The sequence below is a fragment of the Taudactylus pleione genome, unplaced genomic scaffold (genome assembly GCF_031769625.1).
Source record: "Taudactylus pleione unplaced genomic scaffold, aTauple2 ptg000393l, whole genome shotgun sequence".
Classification (NCBI taxonomy): Eukaryota; Metazoa; Chordata; class Amphibia; order Anura; family Myobatrachidae; genus Taudactylus; species Taudactylus pleione.
This window is the reverse complement of record NW_028284794.1, coordinates 5,447,643-5,469,740: the sequence shown is the minus strand read 5'-3', so window position 1 is coordinate 5,469,740 and position 22,098 is coordinate 5,447,643. Positions and strand designations below refer to the sequence as shown.

General features: G+C 52.5%; 1 protein-coding gene across 4 annotated transcripts in view; it reads left to right on the top strand.

Annotated features, from left to right (window-relative positions):
- Positions 1-22,098, top strand: part of STAG3 (STAG3 cohesin complex component) — a 183,949-nt gene that overhangs the window by 120,439 nt on the left and 41,412 nt on the right. For 3 of the 4 annotated variants that reach the window (XM_088446139.1, XM_088446137.1, XM_088446138.1), the window contains exons 23-26: positions 5,658-5,750; positions 5,874-6,042; positions 8,926-9,053; positions 9,839-9,940. In XM_088446139.1, coding sequence (XP_088302265.1) covers positions 5,658-5,750; positions 5,874-6,042; positions 8,926-9,053; positions 9,839-9,940 — 492 coding nt within the window. The remainder of the gene's footprint in view (positions 1-5,657; positions 5,751-5,873; positions 6,043-8,925; positions 9,054-9,838; positions 9,941-22,098) is intronic. The other variant, XM_088446141.1, reaches the window with a different exon arrangement.

Genomic DNA, 22,098 nt, shown 5'->3' with positions numbered 1-22,098 from the left:
GTAGAAAACAAGAGATATGGTAAGAACTTACCTTTGTTATCTCTGTTTCTACGAAGTCCATAGGGTCCACAGGGCGCCCGCCCTGACGCACCTGGCTTCATATGGGCTGTGTGGCTGGTCACCGGTTTTCCGTCTCCCATTTCGGTGAGTATGGTTATTGAGTGTTCCAGTTTTCTCTCTCTTTTTCTCTCCTCCTCCGGCCTTTGGCTACTTACAAACTGAGGTGCCTCTGGCTTGGGGGTGGGGTTATAGGGAGAGTGGACCCAGTGCATCCTGGGAGCTAAAAGCTTTAACTGCGTGGTGCCCGGATTTGGTTCCCAACCTATACCCCAAGGTCAACCCTGTGGACCCTATGGACTTCGTAGAAACAGAGATAACAAAGGTAAGTTCTTACCATATCTCTTGTTATCTTCCTGCATGGTATGTGACTTTTTGCTAGTGCTGCCTGTCTGTGCTTATTTTCCGCTTACTGTCAGCTTATACCTATCCCTTTACTTCTCCTACAAGCCCTGCAGGTGTGTGGGGGAGGGGCGTTTCTACTGACCTCACTTATATAGATCACGTATTTGTGAGGTCCGTCACATACAGTTGTGTGCTACTCAGTGCCATATTGTGGGCTGTTGTTCAGCACACCGGTGAGTGCGTTTTACTTCTACCCTGGTGCCAGATATATAATATATTCTGTCATGTCAGACGAGGAGGTTGAGCGCTCAGTGGCTCCGGTGTTGGCCTCCTGCGGACGCTGTTCTGCAGGAGTAGATAGGGAGGATTTGTCACAGGATGGCCTGTGTAGTCGATGCCAGGTGGCTCCTGGCCCATCCAGACCTTCTCTGGCGCAGGAACCACCGTGGGCGATGTTTTCTCAAGTGCTGGTGTCTATTGCGGACCGTCTGTCGGTCCCGACTGCTCTCCCTACTAGGGCGGTGCCCCAGCCGACCATCCCCCATTCCCCGGGTGTCCTCCTGGGTCTCAATCAGTTGGTCCCTATGCGGGGTTGCCTATGTATATACAGACTTCCCCTGTACCGCAGCAGCCTGTGGTACCTTTTCAGGCCCCTATGGCGACGCCTCCACCATGGGTGGATGTGCTCTCCAACTCCGTGCAAAATTTGGCGGCCGCTTCCTCGGCTTTTCAGTCAATGTTGCAGACTGACATGCCTTCTAGGATTTCTAAACGCCCACTCATGACACGGGCTGCTCAGGTATCGGACTCAGAGGGTTCCTCAGATGATGGGGAGGTCCCTGATGACACTGACTCGGACGCCTCGGTCCAGGAAATGGATACCAAGTCGTCCATTAATGTGCGAGCACTAGTTAGGGCGGTGCGAGCTATTCTTCTTATAGAGGATGAGGCACCGGTTCCTAGGTCGAAGTTTCCTAGTTTCAAAAAAACTAAGGTGGCTTCTGCGGTGTTTCCCCTGTCGGATCAGTTGACGGATCATATGGCGGTAGCTTGGCAGGCGCCCAGTAAGAGATTCCTTCCTCAGAAGCGGTTGGCTTCTAATTACCCCTTCCCTCAGGCACATTGTAAAAAATGGGAAACTCCACCGGCGGTGGATTCCCATGTCACCCGTTTAACTCGGGGCGCCACCTTACCATTACCGTCGATATCCTCACTGAAGGATCCCACGGACAGGAAAGTTGAGACTTGCTTAAAGTCTATTTACTCCCTCTCCGGGGCGGTGGCCCGACCGTCCATGGCCATTTCCTGGGTGGCCAAGGCCATTGAGGGGTGGGCCAATGCGTTGGAAGATACCTTCCCGGACGACGCTCCGGATGTCCAGCGGGCGTTGTTGGGACAAATGAGGGACGCCGCTTCTTACATTGGAGAAGCTTCTTTAGATGCTAGTCTGCTGACCTCGTGGGTATCGGCTGCAGCGGTGTCTGCCCGCCGATCCTTATGGTTGCGGTCCTGGAGAGCGGACTCTGATTCAAAGAAAGGTCTGGAGGCCTTACCTTTCAATGGGGAATTACTATTTGGTCCGGACTTGGACAAAATAGTGGACACCCTGGCTAAATCCAAGTCGGCCTTCCTCCCTTCGGCGGCACTGCCTGCTAAGGTTCGGAGTTCGGCTTTTCGTTCCTTTCGGGTTCAAGGTAAGGCGAAAGGTCAGTCCTTCCCGAGACAGTCTGCGAGTAAGACGGCCTCTAAACCCAAGAAGCAAGCCTGGAGTGCTCGGCGCCCTTCTTCCAAGCAGGAAGATAAACCTGCGGCCTGATGGGACGGGCCTCCCTCTGGGGGACCTCAGAGTGGGAGGCCGACTTCTTCTATTTGCCCAGTGCTGGCACAATACCACCACGGATGCCTGGGTTCGAGAAGTGGTCTCCCAGGGGTACGCCCTGTCTTTTCGGCACAGACCACCCCACCAGTTTTTCTGCACAAGTCCTTCTCAGAACAAGACCAAGGCGTTACAGGTTCAGGAGGCTATAGAGTCCTTGCTGAAAGCAGGGGTCATTGTTCCCGTTCCTCTATCACAACGAGGGACGGGGTATTATTCGTCTCTTTCTGGTGCAGAAACCCAATGGTTCTCATCGCTCCTATCCTCAACTTGAAGTCTCTGAACAAATTCCTCAGAGTTCCCAAGTTCAGGATGGAAACGTTACGTTCCATCATTCTGGCGATGGAACCGGGGGATTACATGGTGTCCCTGGACATCCAGGACGCCTACCTCCATGTTCCGATAGCATCTTCACACCAACGGTATCTGAGGTTCGCTATCCTTCAACACCACTATCAGTTCCGGGCGCTACCCTTTGGTCTCTCCACGGCACCGAGGGTGTTCACGAAGATTATGGCGGTCATGGCCGCACATCTTCGGAACCAGAATGTACGGCTGCTGCCGTACCTGGACGACCTCCTGTTGCTGGCGAGCTCCCCGGAGGTACTGCTTCAACATCTCCACCTGACGATCGCTTGCCTGCAAGCACACGGGTGGTTGATAAATTGGAAATAGTCCTCTCTGATTCCATCACAGCGGATGGTTCATTTGGGAGCCCTGCTGGATTCGCGTCAGCAAAGGATCTTCCTGACTCCGGAGAAGGTCGCCTCACTACAGCTGCGGATACGCAGTTGCCTGAGCCGTTGCCGCCTGTCTGTCCATTCGGCTATGAGAGTTCTGGGGTCCATGGTGTCGACATTCGACATGGTGGAATTTGCCCAGTTCCATTCCCGGCCCCTGCAGGGGCTGATTCTATCAGAATGGAACGGGTTACCTCACCGGATCCGCTCTCAGGCGCTGGTGTTGTCTCCGGACGTTCGGCTATCTTTGGCTTGGTGGCTTCAGACAGCTCATCTGGTCGAGGGGCGCCCATTTTGGATCCCGGACTGGGTCCTGCTCACGACGGATGCCAGTCTCCGGGGTTGGGGGGCAGTGACCGGCTCTTTGTCGCTTCAGGGTCGTTGGTCAGCGGAAGAAGCACTTCTCCCCATCAACATCCTGGAACTGCGGGCAGTATACAAGGCCCTGCAGTCGTCCGGCCCCGCTCTTCACGGAAGGGCGGTACAGGTGCAGTCCGACAACGCCACCACGGTGGCGTATATCAATCACCAAGGCGGAACTCGCAGTCAGGCAGCGATGTCGGAGGTGTCTCGTATCCTGTCTTGGGCGGAGGGTCACATTCCAGCGATCTCGGCGGTCTTCATCCCCGGAGTCCTCAATTGGGAGGCGGACTTCCTCAGCCGTCACGACGTGCATCCCGGGGAATGGTCGCTTCACCCAGAGGTGTTTCAGCTACTCGTGGACAGGTGGGGACTGCCGGAGCTGGACTTGATGGCCTCCCGTCACAATCACAAGTTGCCCGTTTACGGGTCAAGGACAAGAGACGCAGGTGCAAGTCTGGTGGACGCGCTGTCGGTGACATGGACGTTTCACCTGGCGTATCTGTTTCCTCCGATATCCCTGCTTCCTCGGGTTCTGCGGAAATTCAAGCAGGACGGCGGCATGCTCGTGCTGGTAGCTCCGGCGTGGCCCAGACGTCCTTGGTACTCCGATCTGAAGAGCCTCTCCATCGACGCTCCGTACCTTCTTCCTCAACGTCGGGACCTGTTGTCTCAGGGGCCCTGCCTTTACCCGGATCTGGGTCGGCTGTCTTTGACGGCGTGGCTCTTGAGACAGCCGTCTTGAGGTCTCGGGGCTTCTCCAGTTCGGTTATTGGTACCATGCTCAGGGCACGCAAGCCTGCTTCAGCACGGATTTATCACAGAGTGTGGCACACTTACTTTCAGTGGTGTGAGTCCAGACTTTATGATCCTCAGGTGTTCCGAGTTTCTAGGATCTTGGAATTTCTTCAGTCAGGATTGGATCTCGGCTTACGCCTTGCATCTCTGAAGGTTCATGTGTCCGCCTTGTCCGTGTGGTTTCAACGGCGGATTGCAATACTACCAGACGTTCACACCTTTTTCCAAGGTGTTCTCAGGATCCAGCCTCCCTTTGTGCCTCCTGTGGCTCCTTGGGACTTGGCGGTGGTGCTACGGGTCCTGCAGGGTCCTCCGTTTGAGCCTCTTGAGGCGGTGGAGCTCAAGTGGCTGACATTTAAGACGGTTTTTCTCCTGGCAATTGCTTCGGCCAGGAGGGTGTCTGAATTGGGGGCGCTTTCCTGTCGCCCTCCTTTCCTGATTTTTCACCAGGACAGAGCGGTGCTCCGCACTCGTCCTGAGTTTTTGCCCAAAGTGGTCTCGAAGTTCCATATTAATCAGGAACTTGTTGTGCCAGCTTTTCAGTCCCCTGATCTTTCAGCTGGTGAGACTTCCTTAGATGTGGTCCGGGCGCTTAGAATTTATGTAGACCGGACGGCTTCGGTTAGGAAGTCTGATTCCTTGTTTATCCTCTTTGGTTTTCACAAGAGGGGTTGGCCTGCCAACAAACAAACGTTAGCCCGTTGGCTTCGTTCCGTTATTTGTGAGGCTTATGCACAGGAGGGCTTACCTGTGCCAGCCTCTGTTAAGGCTCATTCCACTCGTTCTGTGGGTCCCTCTTGGGCTGCTAGACGTGGCGCTTCTGCTGTTCAGCTGTGTAGGGCGGCCACTTGGTCTTCAATTCAAACGTTTTTGAGGTTCTATGCGTTTGACACCTTTGCCTCTCAGGATGCATCCTTCGGGCGCCGGGTACTCCTTTCAGCACAGGAGCGTCCCCGCCCTTAGTTGTACTGCTTTGGGACATCCCCAAGGTCAACCCTGTGGACCCCCTATGGACCCTGAAGTAGAAAACAAGAGATATGGTAAGAACTTACCTTTGTTATCTCTGTTTCTACGAAGTCCATAGGGTCCACAGGGCGCCCGCCCTGACGCACCTGGCTTCAAATGGGCTGTGTGGCTGGTCACCGGTTTTCCGTCTCCTATTGCTGTGAGTATGGTTTCTTGTGTGTTCCAGTCTTCCTTCTCTCTGTTCCATATTCTCCTCCGGCCTAGGCTGCTTACCAACTGAGGTGCCTGTGGCTCGGGGGCGGGGTATAGAGGAGGACCCAAGTGCATCCTGGGAGCTAAAAGCTTAACTGTGTGGTGCCCATGGATCCTGTTCCAGCTATAACCCCAAGGTCAACCCTGTGGACCCTATGGACTTCGTAGAAACAGAGATAACAAAGGTAAGTTCTTACCATATCTCTTGTTTTTCCAGACCATGTATGATATGTTTTCATTCTGTGCTTGCTGTCAATTATCAGGAGGAACTGACTGCACTAAGGAAGAGGCTTCGCTTGTTCTGCAACTTGTGTCAGAACTTTCTGTCGGATCTGCACTGCAGCGTGAGAGAACAGGTGACCGCAAGCTGGCATGGGTGGCCCGGTTTCATGTTATGATATTGAACGTGTGCTAACCTGTGTATCTTTCCATTCATCTTTCATTATTTTCTTGCTATTTCCTCCTCTATAAATGTCCAGGCATTTAAACTACTCTGCGATCTACTGATCGTGTTTAACGGTCACCTTAGCCGCGGCGAACGGTCTTACCTTCAGCCGCTCGTCTATACGCCCGATCTTCCTCTCCAGGCTGAGCTTGCCGGCTTCCTCATGGATCACGTGTTCACGAACTCGGAGGACGCGGACAGTGGTGCGTGTTCTGCAGGGGTGAAGGGAAAGACATGTAGAATGAGGGAGAAGGTGCCTGGGGCAAATGTAATTTGTACGGATTGCTTTTGTGAATTATAGCACTTTCAATAAATGTCAGATACGTTAGCAAACTCTTATCCAGGGTCCAAACATATTATTTATGCACCAATGAATCACTGTTCATATGTACAGTATCTGGGCCTCATCAGTTGGAGCAGCTTCTGGACCCTACATGGGGAAGGGTGTAGATCAGGGGTCTTCAACTTTGGCCCTCCAGCTGCTGTGGAACTACACATCCCAGCATGCACTGCCATAGTTTTAGCATGCTGTTAGATCAAAAAGGTGGCAGTGCATGCTGGGATGTGTAGTTCCACAGCAGCTGGAGGACCAAGGTTGAAGACCGCTGGTGTAGATGATCTCATGTGACTGGGTCATGTATGGAAGCTGGTGCTCAGAACTAGGTTGCTGTGACCCTTAGCAACCAATCGGATGTTATTCTTTCTCTGTCATCCTATTGGAGTCTTTGGGGGAAACCCCCCAAAACCCCTCCCCGCTTCCTACATACAGAGAGCAGCAGAGCGAGTCGGGTATCAGCCAGATAGTGCTCTCACTGTTGTCCCTGGCACATGCTACCGAATGCAGTTCACGCGGCAGTGATATCGGCTGTCGCAATCTGCTACATCACTACCTGGGGGCCGAGGAGCCAGAAGAGATGCGTTGAGCACATGTGAAAGCTGGACGCAGCAGATGGCACGGTTGCATGGGATGCCGACGTGTTAGCTAAAGCCCAGCTGGCTGCGGACGCATTCCCATGCGACCACACCAGTTAAGGATTATATGGATAGAAAACCATTAATTCTGTGTATGTAGCAGCTGGTACATTTAAAAAAAAGACAAATTTTAGTCTTGGTTCAGGTTAACAAGGTGGTTGAAAAATGTCCAGAACATCTCTTGGAAAGTTTACAGTCAGATAGGTCTGAATTAGCAACTTTGGTTTGGGAGCTGTCTGGAATATATGTATAGGATTATTAGCTAGGTAACATGCCGGAAGAGTTGGTCCTTATCTGTCCTCTCATGATGCCGGTAAAGATGGAGGATTGAGATGGCATTTTAAGCTCTTTGTTTGGGACATCAGAGAGATAAGCAGAGGTTATGCTGCCAAAATAGCATCGCCCAAGCCCTTGGATATCCGTTTCCACGGTGGGCGACCTGACCACGCGACTTCACTGTGGTAGCATTGCCAAGGCATGGCACAATCCAACCTCAACCCTACGAAGAGACTGGTCTTTCAGTATCTGCATTATGAGAATTAAGTGCAAAGGGTGTTTCTTCCAGCATAGAACATGGCCTCTATACAAAACTTGTAAGGTGACTTTTTTGCTCTCAGACTGGCTCCAGTCCTGGGAAAGAGGTCCTAGACATTTGAACATGTGCAGTTTGCACATTCCATTCAAGGGTGTTCTAGCACTCCTTTCAAAATGGGACAAATCGCACAATCATCAGTAGACAGCAAATTGGTCTAGAACGCGTTGTTTGCTCCTCTGGTGGCTTAGACGACCGTCTCACTAGTGGCCATTCCTTGAATTAAACAATTGTCTGCTCAGGGTCTTTGGTCCTTGGCAGAAGCCAATGTTCTAGAATTAAGAGTGGCGCTAAACAGTCTAGTTCTGGGTTACGTTTAAGACAACGCCACCTCGCAACCATAAGGGAGGTATAAAATTCTTCCTTGCGGTAAAGGAAACCAGCAGCGTCATGCACTGGGCAGAAGAAAATATTCTGTAAGTATCGGCCATGGTCATACTAGTGCATAGCAATGGGAGGTCTAATACCTCAGCAGGCACGTCCTGCAACCCAAGGCGTGGTCCCTCCAAAGGGGCAGCAGTTTGTGAAGAGATGGGGTCAGCCAGATGTTGTCATGATGCCAACTCGGTCGAACTAAAAGTTGGAACGCTTCTGCTCATGGACCAGGGGTCCACAAGGTATTCCTTGCCGACACCATGATGGTCCGGTGGGATATTGTAACCGTTTTCCCCCATTTCAAAGATGCTTCCGCTCATTTTCAAAAAGGAAAAACTGATATGGGTGCTGTTAGTAGCCCCTGGAAGGACCAAGGATATGTTGGTTCATGGACATTCGCAGAATGTTGCTGGGTCCATGGCAACTTTTAATTCATGGAGATATTTCTGTTGTCTTTTTTTTTTGGTTGTGTCATGCGGAGATTGGTTAGAGGACAAACAGACTGACCAGCAGGAATTTGGAAGAGGGCGGAGCTCAACACTTTTGGAGAATTTTAAAGTGCCAACGTCCTACAGAATTTGGGGTTGGTGCGTCGAGCAGAGAAAAGAATGGAGCAGCTTGCCCATAGCAACCAATCAGTGTCTGCCTATCTTTCTATAAAATGTACTGGATAAATGCTACCTCGATGCTGATTGGTTGCTATGGGTAACTTTTCCATTGGTCCACTTTTCCTCTATTTTCACTGTTTGATACATCTGCCCCCCCTTTGTATCCTCATGGTTCACTGTCCCCCAATGGATTGATAGAAAAGAATTTAACAAAAGTATTCATTTAAGTGCAGTTTTGGAAATGAAAGTCGCCGTCTGATTGGTTGCCGTTCCCTGAGCGTTTTTCATCAGTGTGCTGCATATGTGTTGCACTTATTATTAGCGACGCCACTTAAAACAATATGTATTACAACTAGTATGTGTTAGTCACTTTATTGCAATCACAAGAAATAGACAAGTTACCTTTATTGTGTGATCAGTCTGCAGCTCTATGTCGTCACAGAATGATTCTTCGCTTGAAAATGCCAAATACACCAGAAATGGCAGCACGGTAGAGACAGTAGTACGTGGACGGTTGATGTTTGTTCTCTGTTTCCCAGAGGACGAATGCCATCAGATTGAGGCGCTTCACAACAGACGCATCCTGCTGGCCGGATACTGCAAGCTGATCCTGTATAACACCCTGGACCTTCACTTTGCTAGCGAAGTCTTCAAGTACTACGTGAAGGTCAGGAGCTTCTGGTCCATCCCTGATCCTTGCAAAGAATGAATCCCCGGGGTCTACACATACCCTACAGGGGGCCTGAATTTAGTGGTGGACGCGGGAGCACCGGCAGCTGCGTCTATTGGCGGTCACCTGGCCATGGCTTTATGCAAAATGCTGCTACAACGTCTTTCCATTGTGTACATCCATGCGTCCCGAGTGTGCAAGGACTGAGACGACCCAGTGTCTGCGCCCATACACTCTGTAATACCGATCGGTGCGTCCTTAGACGTCACCATTGGTTGCACCGTCAAAACTAGCACCAGTCCTGTGGCAGGTGCAGTTTCTCCGTATGCATATGGCCTCCTATATGTGCCGTCCACCGTCTGTACGCACTTTCACCAGCACGCCCATAAGACAGACTATCTCGATGCGTGCGCTTAGACCTCCCAGCTCATTTTCAATACACTTCTCCCTGTGTGCGCCCGAAATTAGAACTACGACTCTGCCTGGACACAATCAGGACGTAGGCGCGGTGCAAATTAGGAGCACGTGCAGTAGCAAAAAAATCGCACCACTATGTTCGACATCGGCTGTGCGTCCTCCTCTAAATCAGGCTCAGAATGTTATAGACAGGTTCCATGCACCCTGTATGGAGGGATGAGGGCTAGGTAACTCGATTGACATTGTAAGCATTTATTACATATTTCTACAGTATGTACCTGATTCTAATCTAAAAGGGTTAAAAATGTCCCCTTCTGCTCCATGTTGCAGGTGTCTCCTTTCTATAACTCCTGTCTCCCTTTCAGTACAATGCAGAATATGGAGACATCATTAAGGAAACCCTGCACAAGTCCCGTGCCGTGAACAAGGAGGAGAGCACTAGGACAGTGCTGCTAAGTCTTACCCAGGTACGGCGGCGTGTTTCCTATGCCTTTCCAGCAGGGGGCGGCATTTGTCAGGGCTACAGAAATGTTGTTATATATTTAGCTCTTAACATTTAAAATGAGAACAACATCCGCCAACCGCAGCCGATCATCTGTGAGATAATAGCTTCCAGGGAAAGCACATAACAGCAGGACAGCACGTATGAATAAAACATTCCCTAATATCGCACAGTTTATATCTGATACGGAGGCAGCGCGCCGCACCGATGACTTAGCAGAGTGACTAGACGTGGTGCTGTGGTTGCAGGAAGCCTTCGATCTTTACCGTCCCCAGAGGCGATTAGCACAAGGGTTGTATTCATTACATTTGTGGCAGACCATTATACTATACATATACAGTACTCAATTAAGCATGTTGTATGTACTTTGGCTTAACCAACATAACCGGCCTGATGTAGAGCTGGACACAAACCCAGTTTGCACCTTTTTTATTTTTTATTGCCGCAAAGTACAGTTTTCATTTTAACCGTGCACCAAAACTCTTACGCATTCATAGCCATTCCGACTTTAAGTATTTTGTTCTTAAGATCCTTTGCACCAACAGGGGCTGGAGGGGGTACTGTAAGTGCGACCGAAGTACAGTAAGGGCAAATTCAAACTGTGCCCCATGCCGACCTCAGGAAAGTCTCACATGTGCGGCAGTTTGGAAAATGGTCACCTGCGATTGCAAAATGCAAACTGATGATAATGATCGGCGCCCGCATATGACTGGCTGGATGTGTCAGAGTCCTTCCCATTTCTACTTCAGGGTCCATAGGGGGTCCACAGGATTGACCTTGGATTATAGCTGGATCTGGATCCACAGGCACCACGCAGTTAAAGCTTTCACTGCTCCCAGGATGCACTTGGGTCTGTCCTCCTCTATACCCTGCCCCCGAGCCACAGGCACCTCAGTCTTAGTTGGTGCCCGGCCAGAGTGAGGTCACCCTGTCGCAGTGGGGCTGCAGGAGCAGCCCCTAAGCTTTATTTTAAAGAGAAATTTTTTATTTTTTTCTTCTTTTTTTTACACTATCAGAGCGGCAGCATCAGACTGTCCTTTAGGACATCCACGCTGCTGCTCCTCCCCGCTGGCGCTGCGATGCCAGTACAGATCTGGGGATCGCGGCGGGACCCCAGAGTCTGTACTAGCCGGGCTCTGGGGACTCCCTGTGACTGCTGCCGGATTGCCGGGGATCAGGTAAGCGGCGGCCCGCGGATACTTCCTATGCAGTCAGATACTTCCTATGCAGTCAGAAGCCTCCGGTCTCTGGGAACAGCGGCGGCGGGCTTCCCCTCTATAGAGGAATACCCTGCGTGTCCGCTAGACCACCAGGGTGACAGGCTGGAAGCGGGACCGGCAACCCAGCTCAGCGCGCCTTTCAACTAGCAGTCTGGCGTCGCTGAGCTGCTCTTATCTCTCGGCCACTCCTCCTCTGAGGTCTCCGGCGGCCTTCTTTACTGGCAGGCATCGCAGACTCCCAGGCGGTATCAAGTGGACCGGTCCCCCTGTGTACCTCTCCCCTGCTAAAGGACAGTGTACACAGCGCTATAGCCCTCCCAGACACTGAATCTGGGCGGTTGATTGTAGCGGAAGGTGCAGTGAGTATAACTTTTCTGCATTGTATGTGACTATTGCTAGTGCTGCCTGTCTGTGACTTATTTCTACTTACTGTCAGCTTATACCTATCCCTTTCCTTCTCCTACGGCCCGGCAGGTGTGTGGGGGAAGGGCGTTTTTCTGATACCCTCACTAATATAAATCACATATTTGTGGGGTCAGTCACATACTGTTGTGTGCTACACAGTACCATATCTGGGCTGTTTGTGTTGCATACTGGGAGTGCGAGGGTGTTAACACCGTAATTCCTCTGGTGATACGTATTTCTTGTGTATTTACTGTATCATTTCTGATGAGGAGACTGAGCGCTCTGTGGCTCCTGTATTATTTTCCTGCAGACGCTGTGCTGCTGGAATTGATGGAGGGACTTATCTCAGGATGGTCTGTGCGGGCAGTGCCAGTTGGTACCGGGCCCTTCTAAACCCCCTGTGTCACAGGACCGTCCTTGGGCGATGTTTTCGCAGGTGCTGGCGTCCATTGCGGACCGGTTATCGGTCCCATCAACAGTCCCTTCTAGGGCGTTGCCCCAGCCCACCATCACCCATTCCCCGGGTATTCCGCAAATATTGCAGTCTCCCCCGGGGGCCCAGACGGTTGGTCCTTATTCGGGACTGCCTGTGTATGTCCAGTCTCCTCCTGTGACACTGCAGTCTGTGGTGCCTTTCCAGAGTTTTCCTCAGACGGCTCCTCCGCCTTGGGTGGATGTTCTCTCCAGCTCTGTACAGAGTCTGGCGGCCTCATCCTTGGCGTTTCAGTCGATATTGCAAAGTGATGTGCCACCAAGGGCGTCCAAGCGTCCTGTCGTGAGTTCACTGGCTGCGCAGTTGTCGGACTCGGAAGTATCCTCAGATAACGGAGAGATCCGTGAGGACTCTGACTCTGATGCCATGGGGCAGGAGGTGGAGACTAAGGACCTTATTCAGAGGCGGCCATACGGTCTACGACCGCACGGCCGCCTTGATGTTTGGCCAGTGCGCATGCGCACGAGGGAGCCGGCTCCCTTGTGCGCATGCGTGAGACCCGCTACGACCAACAGCGCCGGTCGTAGCGGGTCTCTTTCCAAAGGGGGCGAGTTGTCGATGTTGATTGACAGCTCGCCCCGTTTGGAAGGTGGGCCAGGGGGGTGGCAGCCCAAACGGAGGCGTTCCCATGGGATCGCCTACCGTTTGGGGGAGGCCCCACTGACATCACAAGTGATGTCAGTGGAGAGCTTCCGGCTCTGACAGAGCCAGAAGCTCACCGGGGCTTACGACAAGTGAGACCCTACCCTAGGGTCTCGTCGTAAGCCCCGATGGTCGCGATGGTCTCTGACCAACCAGAGCGGTCGTTAGAGCTGTGGGTGTAAACCCACAGCCTAACGACCAAAGCAGAGGCGGGCGGTCAGGATGCATGCGGCCGTCCAGTTTCTGAGCGACCGCTTGCATCCTCCGACCGCCTCTGAATGAGGCCCTAAGTCCTCCATTAAAGTTCCAGCATTAGTTAGGGCGGTGCGGGCTATCCTCCATATAGAGGATGATGCGCCGGCTCCTAGGTCGAAGTTCCCTAATTTGAAAAAAGCTAAGGTAACTTCGAATGTGTTTCCCCTGTCTGATCAATTAACGGATCACATGGCGGCGGCCTGGCAATTACCCAGTAAGAGGTTCCATCCACAGAAGAGGTTGGCATCAAATTATCCTTTTCCTGAAGCTCATTGCAGGAAATGGGAGACTCCACCGGCGGTGGATTCCCATGTCACCCGCTTGATCAAAAGCGCAACGCTGCCATTGCCGTCTATCTCCTCTTTAAAGGATCCCACGGACAGGAAGGTGGAGACTTGTTTGAAGTCCATTTACTCTCTTTCGGTGGCTCGCCCGTCCATGGCTATCTCCTGGGTGGCTAAAGCCATTGAGAACTGGGCCAATGCCTTGGAGGATACCTTTACTGACGATGCTCCGGATATCCAGAGAGCGTTAGTGGGACAGATGAGGGATGCGGCTTCCTATATTGGGGAAGCGTCTTTGGATGCCAGCCTGCTAACTTCTAGGGTTTCGGCTGCAGCTGTGTCCTGGAGGGCTGATGCAGACTCTAAAAAGGGTCTGGAGGCCTTCCCTTTTAATGGAGAATTGCTATTTGGTCCAGATTTGGACAAAATAGTTGATACCTTGGCTAAGTCCAAGTCGGCTTTTACTCCCTTCGGCCTCTGCGCCGGCTAAAGTGAGGAGCTCTGCTTTTCGGTCCTTTCGGGTTCAGGGTAAGGCCAAGGGTCAGTCCTTCCCGAGACATTCGGCGACCAAGGCCGCACCCAAGCCCAAGAAGCAGGCATGGAGTGCTCGGCGCCCTTCTTCCAAGCAGGAGGATAAACCTGCTGCCTGATGGGACGGGCCTCTCTCTGGGGGACCCCAGAGTGGGAGGCCGACTTCTCCAATTCGCCCAGTGGCACAATACCACCACGGATGCCTGGGTTCGAGAAGTAGTCTCTCAGGGTTACGCCCTGTCTTTTCGGTTCAGGCCGCCCCACCTGTTTTTCTGCACGAGTCCTTCTCTGGACAAGACCAAAGCTGTCCAGATTCAGGTAGCTATAGAATCCTTGCTACAAGCAGGGGTCCTTGTTCCCGTTCCGGAGTCTCAGCGCGGGACGGGGTACTATTCTACTCTGTTTCTGGTACAGAAGCCCAATGGTTCTCATCGCCCTATCCTAAATTTGAAGTCTCTGAACACATACCTCAGAGTTCCCAAGTTCAGGATGGAAACGTTACGTTCCATCATTCTGGCGATGGAACCCGGGGATTACATGGTCTCCCTCGATATCTAGGACGCCTATCTCCATGTGCCCATAGCACCGACACATCAGCGGTATCTGAGGTTTGCTATCCTGAACAATCACTACCAGTTTCGGGCGTTGCCTTTCGGCCTTTCCACGGCTCCGAGGGTGTTCACCAAGGTGATAGCAGTTATGGCTGCCCACCTTCGGGGTCAGTGTATACGGCTGCTGCCGTACCTGGACGATCTTCTGCTGCTGGCAAGCTCCCCGGAGGTGCTTCTTCGACATCTCCACCTGACCATTGCTTGTCTTCAAGCACACGGGTGGTTGATAAATTGTAAGAAGTCATCTCTGATCCCATCACAACGGATGGTCCATCTGGGAGCACTTCTGGATTACTCCGGAAAAGGTGTCTTCCCTACAACTGAGGATACACAGTTGCCTGAGCAGTGACAGGGTGTCAGTCCATTCGGCAATGAGAGTCCTGGGGTCTATGGTGTCGGCATTCGACATGGTGGAGTTTGCCCAGTTCCATTCCAGGCCCCTGCAGGGGCAGATTCTTTCAGAGTGGAACAGGTTATCTCACCGGATCCGTTCTCAGATGCTGGTCTTGTCCCCGGAAGTGCGCCGGTCTCTGGTGTGGTGGCTTCAGTCAGCTCATCTCATCCAGGGTCGCCCCTTTTGGATCCCGGACTGGGTTCTGCTTACAACAGATGCCAGTCTCCAGGGTTGGGGGGCAGTGACCGGCTCGTTGTCTCTTCAGGGCCGTTGGTCGGCGGAGGAAGCCATCATTCCCATAAACGTTCTAGAGCTGCGGGCAGTGTACCGTGCTCTACTGTCGTCAGGCACCGTTCTTCACGGAAGAGCAGTTCAGGTGCAATCAGACAATGCTACCACAGTGGCGTACATAAATCACCAGGGAGGGACTCGCAGTCGAGCTGCGATGTCGGCGGTGTCTCAGATCCTGGCTTGGGCGGAGTGCCACCTTCCAGCAATCTCGGCAGTCTTCATCCCGGGAGTCCTCAATTGGGAGGCTGACTTCCTCAGCCGTCACTTCAATTCAGACATTTTTGAGGTTTTATGCGTTTGACACCTTTGCCTCTCAGGATGCATCCTTCGGGCGCAGGATTCTCCTTTCTGCTCAGGAGCGTCCCCGCCCTTAGTTGAACTGTATTGGGACATCCCCAAGGTCAACCCTGTGGACCCCCTATGGACCCTGAAGTAGAAAACAAGAGATATGGTAAGAACTTACCTTTGTTATCTCTGTTTCTACGAAGTCCATAGGGTCCACAGGGCGCCCGCCTTGACGCACCTGGCTTCAAATGTGCTATGTGGCTGGTCACCGGTTTTCCGTCTCCCATTTCTGTGAGTATGGCTTCTTGTGTGTTCCAGTCTTCCTTCTCTCTGTTTAGTCTCCTCCTCCGGCCTGGGCTGCTTACCAACTGAGGTGCCTGTAGCTTGGGGGCGGGGTATAGAGGAGGACGGACCCAAGTGCATCCTGGGAGCAGTGAAAGCTTTAACTGCGTGGTGCCCGTGGATCCCAGATCCAGCTATACCCCAAGGTCAACCGTGTGGACCCTATGGACATCGTAGAAACAGAGATAACAAAGGTAAGTTCTTATCATATCTCTTGTTTTATGCTAACATAATAGTAATGATCATGCTGCAGTTTATCGTATTACTACAGTGATATTAGCAATTGATTAGCCTTACAGCTCCCACACCTGTCCTTCTTACTTTGGAGGTCCAGGCCGCCCCTATTATGCAGCCTCATCTGCAGCTGCCTGTGCTGGAGCCCCCATGGATGAGCACCTTCTCCCAGTCAGTGCAGGGCTTAGCTCAGGTGTCTTCCTCCTTTCAGTAAATGCTGGATAGGGACCGTACTTCCGGACGCAAACCGTCCAGACGTGAGCTCTGTCCCCCATAAGGCTGAGGTTTCTGATTCTGAAATCTCCTCGGACCAAGAGGAGGATTTTTCCGGTGCCTCTGAGGATGAAGCCTCGTCTGTTCAGGAGGTGCCTCTCCCTCAAGTAGATGTTGTTGCCTTAGTTAGGGCAGTAAGATCTGTTATTTCTATTGAAGACGAGGAACCGGCTCCTAGACCCAAGACACCAGTTTTCAAACGTCAAATAAAGGTCTCAGTGGAGTTTCCTAAATCTGAACAACTTGAGGAAATTCTAGCGGAGGCTTGGACCGCTCCTAACACACTGTTTCGGGTCTCCAAGCGCATTGCGTCCTTTTACCCGCTCCCTGCTGAGGAGTGTAGCAAATGGGATTATCATCCTCCTGTTGACGCGCACATTGCCTGCCTCATCCACCCTTCCTATTTCCAATACGGCTAACCTCGAGGATCCGACGGACAGGAAGTTGGAAAATTTCCTGAAGGCAATCTATACACACGCAGGAGCTATCTCACGTCCGGCCATTGTGTCTGCATGGGTGGCTAAGGCGATTAGCACTTGGGTGGATGCCCTGGAGACGGCCTTACGTCGGGGGCCCATGGCGATCAGCTGCTACCTATGGTGGTGCATATAAAGCAGGCTGCTTCCTGTCTGGATTAAGCGGCTCTGACCCCGGCATCTTAACTTCCAAGGTGTCAGGTGTTCTTCTGTGTCGGCCAGAAGAGCCCTCCAGCTCCGCTCCTGGCGTGCGGACTCTGACTCTAAGAAGGCCCTTGAGGCCCTTCCTTATTCCGGTGACGTTCTATTTGGGCCAGAATTGGTTTGTTGCCATGGTGGCGGCTTCCATGACAACGTTTCTGCTTTTGGCGGCAGCCCCTAGAGCTCGAGCATCTTCCTTTTGCCCATAAAGGATAGCCAAAGGGCAGTCTTTTTCTAGGTCACAGAATTCTTCTGCTAAGACCTCCAAGCCCAGAAGCAAGCGATCCTGGCCAACCAGACGCCCGGCTTCCAAACCAGCCGTCAACCCTACCGATTGACGGGATGGGCCTCTCCCTGAGGGACCCCAGTGTGGGAGGCCAGCTTCTGTTTTTCTCAGATGTCTGTATGACAACAACGTTGGACGGCTGGGTTCGCGGCGTGGTCTCACATAGCTTTCAGGAGGCATCCACCGGCACGGTTTTTTACCACAGGCTTTCTTGGAAATCCGAGAAAAGCAGAAGCACTGCAAGGTTAGCGGGTCCCCAAGTTCCGAATGGAGTCTTTGCGCTCCATCATTTTGGCCTTGGAACCGGGAGATTTCATGGCCTGACTTAGTCACCATCTTTTCCTCTGGTTTGCAGTAAAGGAGGGTCACTACCAGTTTTGGGCCTTGCCCTTTGGTCTTTCCACAGCTCCTCGTGTGTTCACATAGGTCATGGCAGCTCACTTGCAGCGCAAGGGTATCAGAATTCTCCCTTAGCTGGACGATCTTCTTATCCTCGCCAGATCTCCGGATATGCTCAGGGAGCACCTTTGCCTCACAGTAGATCTTCTACAGTCGCACAGGTGGGTCATCAATTGGAAGAAGTCCTCCCTGACTCCGGCCCAGGAGATGCTCCACCTGGGGGCCCTGTTAGATTCACGGGTTCAGAGAGTGTTTCTCCCAGTGGACAAGATTCGCGATCTAGAGGATGTCAATTTACACCTGCATGCGGATCCTGGGATCTGTGATCTCCACCTCCAACATGGTGGAGTACGCCCTGTTTCACTCCCGACCTCTTCAGGCAGAGATTTTGACTCGTTGGAACGGATCCTATCGACAGATCAAGCTGCAGACAATCGTCCTAACTCGGGAGGTTCGTATAATATATCTAAAGGCAATTTTGCGTATATATGTTAATTTGCACATGAGATCAGATTGAATTCTTTTTTCTTCAAGGTCCATAGGCTCCACAGGGAGACCTTGGGGTGTAGCTTGGATCTGGATCCCGGGCACCACGCAGTTAAAGCTTTAGCTCCCAGGATGCACTGGTCTATCCTCCCTATAGCCCGCCCCCAAGCCAGAGGCACTTCAGGTTACGTTGGTGCCTGGCCGGAGTCGGGTCACTGTTTATGCAGGGGGGCTGTTTAGCAGCCCCAGAGCTAATTTTATTTTATGATTTTGGAATAGTTTTTTCTCCATCTTCAGAGCGCGCAGCAGCAGACTGTCCATAGGACGTCTGCGCTGCCGCTCCATCACCCCGCCGGCGCCGCAACGCCAGTAGTGATCTTTGGATCTCAGCGGGGCAACGTGGACTGTGCTAGCCGGGCCCTGTGGGACAACCTGGACTGCGGCCGGACGTACGGGGACACGTAAAAGCTGGTCAGCCATTGCGGTAATCCACGTATTAGCAGTCCTTCCAGTCTCAGGGGACAGACCGGAGGTGCTGTCTGTGGAAGCAGGCACCCAATACCCTGCGCTCCACTAGAACACCAGAGACTTTTGTTTGGTGAGGGAGCCAGTGTCCCGAGGGTTAATCGTCAGCCAGGGGAGACAACCTTCCCTGTTTAGCGGCTCCTCACCTCAGCGCGCCTTTCCGCTGAGGTCTGGCTTTGCTGAGCTGTTTCCTACTGTGGCCACACCCCCTCTGAGATCTCCGGCGGCCATTTTCTCTACATGGTGTATCGAAGACCTCTCAGGACAGTGTGTGGTCCAGTCCCCCTGCATACCTCTCCCTTGGATTAGTGTATGCAGCACTATAGCCTTCCCAGACACTGAATCTGGGCAGTTGATTGCAGTGCCAATTTGCAGTATATATAATTCTGCATTGTATGTGACTTATGCTAGCGCTAACTGTCTGTGTTTTTTTTTTTTTTCTCTCATCTGTCAGTTTTTATCTATCCCTTTCCTTTACTACCAGTCCTAACAAGTGTATTTAGGGTGGTTCTTGGACCTCACATATATAGATTACAGTATTTGTGAAGTCTGTCACATACGGTTGCATGCTGCACGGTGCCATATTGTTGGACCAGTGAGTTGCATACGTTGTGAGTGGGGTCTGACCGCTATTCTTAAAGGGCCTAGCCATTAGAAGATTTTTTTTTTTGTGAAAGACCAAAGACTTTTCCTGCCAACAAAAAGTCTTTCATGCAAAAAATCTTTCACAAACATGAAAGATTTTAGGGGCCTATCCATTACCCAACTCTGTGAACAATCTGACCAAAACCAGGAGGTTGGTAATGGATAGCCGGCAAGGACCAGCGATGCGCGTGCACGCTGGGTCCTTGCCGACCCCGACTGTCTACTGAACATGCCTGTCAATCTGACGACGCTCGTCCGGTTCGGCATGCTCATAGATAGGAGGTCGGGCTCCTCACTGAATAACGTTCAGTGAACGCCGTTCAGTGCGGGCACCGCACCTCGGCGACCTGAAGGTCTGAAAGCTAGACGTTCAGACTTTCAGGTCGCCTAATGGATTTAGGCCTAATCTTTAAAGAGACAAGGGAGTGGACATTTTTAATGAATGGAGTGAAAGAAGGTGTATCCTTGATGGGTTACAAGAAGATACATTGGTGGGTCAGTGGGTCCCTCCCCCTTCGCATGGCCGCTGACCACCGCCACCGATCCCCCCCACCAATGCATATACATTGGTGGTCAGTGGGTCCCCATCCCCGTCGTAGCCCCCCGTAACCCCCCCCCCCCCACCCCAGTACTTACCTTAAAAACTTGAAATGCAGCATGGTCCCCCGGCGTCCGCTTGCTGCTACTTCAGGGCACAGGAGATGACTGGCGGCTGCTGGGAGTGTCCAGGAAGTGGCTTCGCGGTAAAAAGTCGTTTGTCGTTCGCCGTTAGTCGTTCGCGGCATATCCACTGAACGACTTTTCTAAAGTCGTTCAGCAATATGCAGAAATTGACCAGCGTGTTCGAACAGCAAAGGACTTATTTTGTCGTTCGCAGGAGTGCGTGGCGCAGGACTTTTGCAGCCTATCCATTAGACGACTTTTTGAACGATCCGACCAAAACCTCCTGATTTTGGTCGGATCGTTCAAAAAATCGTCTAATGGATAGGCCCCTTTAGCGTTAGTCAGGACCAGTGCAGCGCTACCTGATTTTCCACCATATATATGTTGTCAGACATGTCTGACCAGGAGGTCGAGCGCAATGCTGCACCCATTCTGCTATCCTGCAGGCTATGTGCTGCAGGGGTGAGTAAGGAGGATTTAACTCAGGATGGGTTATGTGTGAGGTGCTATCAGTTGCCGGGCCCCTCAAACCCCCAAACAACGGAATTGTTTGCAGTCTACTCCTGTACCACAGTCTGTCACTCCCTACCAGGGATTCCTGCAGTATATGCAATCCCCTTCAGTATCACAACAGTCTGCAGTTCCCTTCCAGGGACTACCACAAGCTGTACAGCCACCCTGGGTAGATGTTTTATCGAGTTCAGTTCAGAGTTTGGCAGCTGCCTCTACGGCAGGGGTCTTCAACCTATAAGCCGGAGGGCCACTAAGCTATACTGCGGTATTTAGACTCTGCCCCCACCTCACACAATTATGTCCCATAACTGCCCCCCTCTGTAGTGCCCCTTATACAGTGCCCCCAGTAGTGGTGCCCCTAATGCCGTACCCCCAGTACTGGTCCCCCTTATACAGTGCCCCCAGTAGTAGTCCCCCCTATGCAGTGCCCCCAGTAGTGCCCTTTATATAGTGCCGCCAGTAGTAATCCCCCCCCCCTATGCAGTGCCGTTTATATAGTGTCCCCAATAGTCATTGTCCTCCTATGTAGTGCCCTTTATATAGTGCTCCCAGTAGTGCCCTTTATATAGTGCCGCCAGTAGTAATCCTCCCCCCCCCTATGCAGTGCCCCCCAGTAGTAGTCTCCCCTATGCAGTGCCCTTTATGCAGTGCCCCAAGTAGTTGACCCCCCATGCAGTGCCCCCAGTAGTGGTCCCCCGATGCAGGGCCCCCAGTAGTAGTCCTCCCCCCGCCACCCGTGTAGTGCCCCCTGTAGTGGTCCCCACTGATGCAGTGCCCCAGTAGTGGTCTCACCAAAGTAGTAGTCCCCTCCCGATGCAGTGCAGGCAAAGACACATACGTAATAAAAAGAAAAATAAAACACCTGAATCCCCGCTCCTGCCGATATCCGCTCCTCCGTCCTCCCGGGCCGGCCCGCTCTGCATTATGGGAGAGACGTCATGAGTGAGTTCCAGCCCGGCTCCTGCAGTGGGCACAGCAGCCAGTGAGAGTCTGTCTGACTCTCATTGGCTGGCTGCCAAAGCAAACACACTGCCGGCGGTGGCACTCATTGCGGTCTGCACTACAGTAACCAGGACCGCCATCAGAGGGGTACTGCCGGGCCTCCAGTCCTGGGCCCGGAGAGAGAGGGGGCCCGGGTTGCAGCGGCAAGGAAAGTCATCAGTGCTGTGGCATGTAAACACTGGAGCTGGCCGTGAGCCAATCATAGCTCGCAGAACGGCAAGCAATCAGAGCAGCCTCTCCTGATTGGCTGCTGTTCCGCGAGCTGTGATTGGCTCGCGGCCGGCTCCAATTACAGCTCGCGGAACGGAAGGCAATCAGAAGCGGCTGCTCTGATTGGCGGCCGTTCTCCGAGCTATGATTTGCTCACGGCCAGCTCCATAGCTCACATGCCGCAGTTGCACACTGATGGTCTGTCTGCCACCCAGTGCATTCTTCGTCCATCTCTCTCAGGACAGGAAGTGCCATGAAAAGAACAAGTAGGTTCCTGCCTTGTGCCCCCCGCGAGTCCAGCCAGCCCTACCTGCATTGCCCCCTTAGTCCAGCCAGCCTGCCCACCCCCTAGTCCAGCCAGCCATCCTGCCTTCCCTGCACTGTCCTCCCAGTCTAGCCAGACTTCCCTGCACCCCCCATTCCAGACAGCCAGCCTTCCCTGTCTGCTCCCCCATCC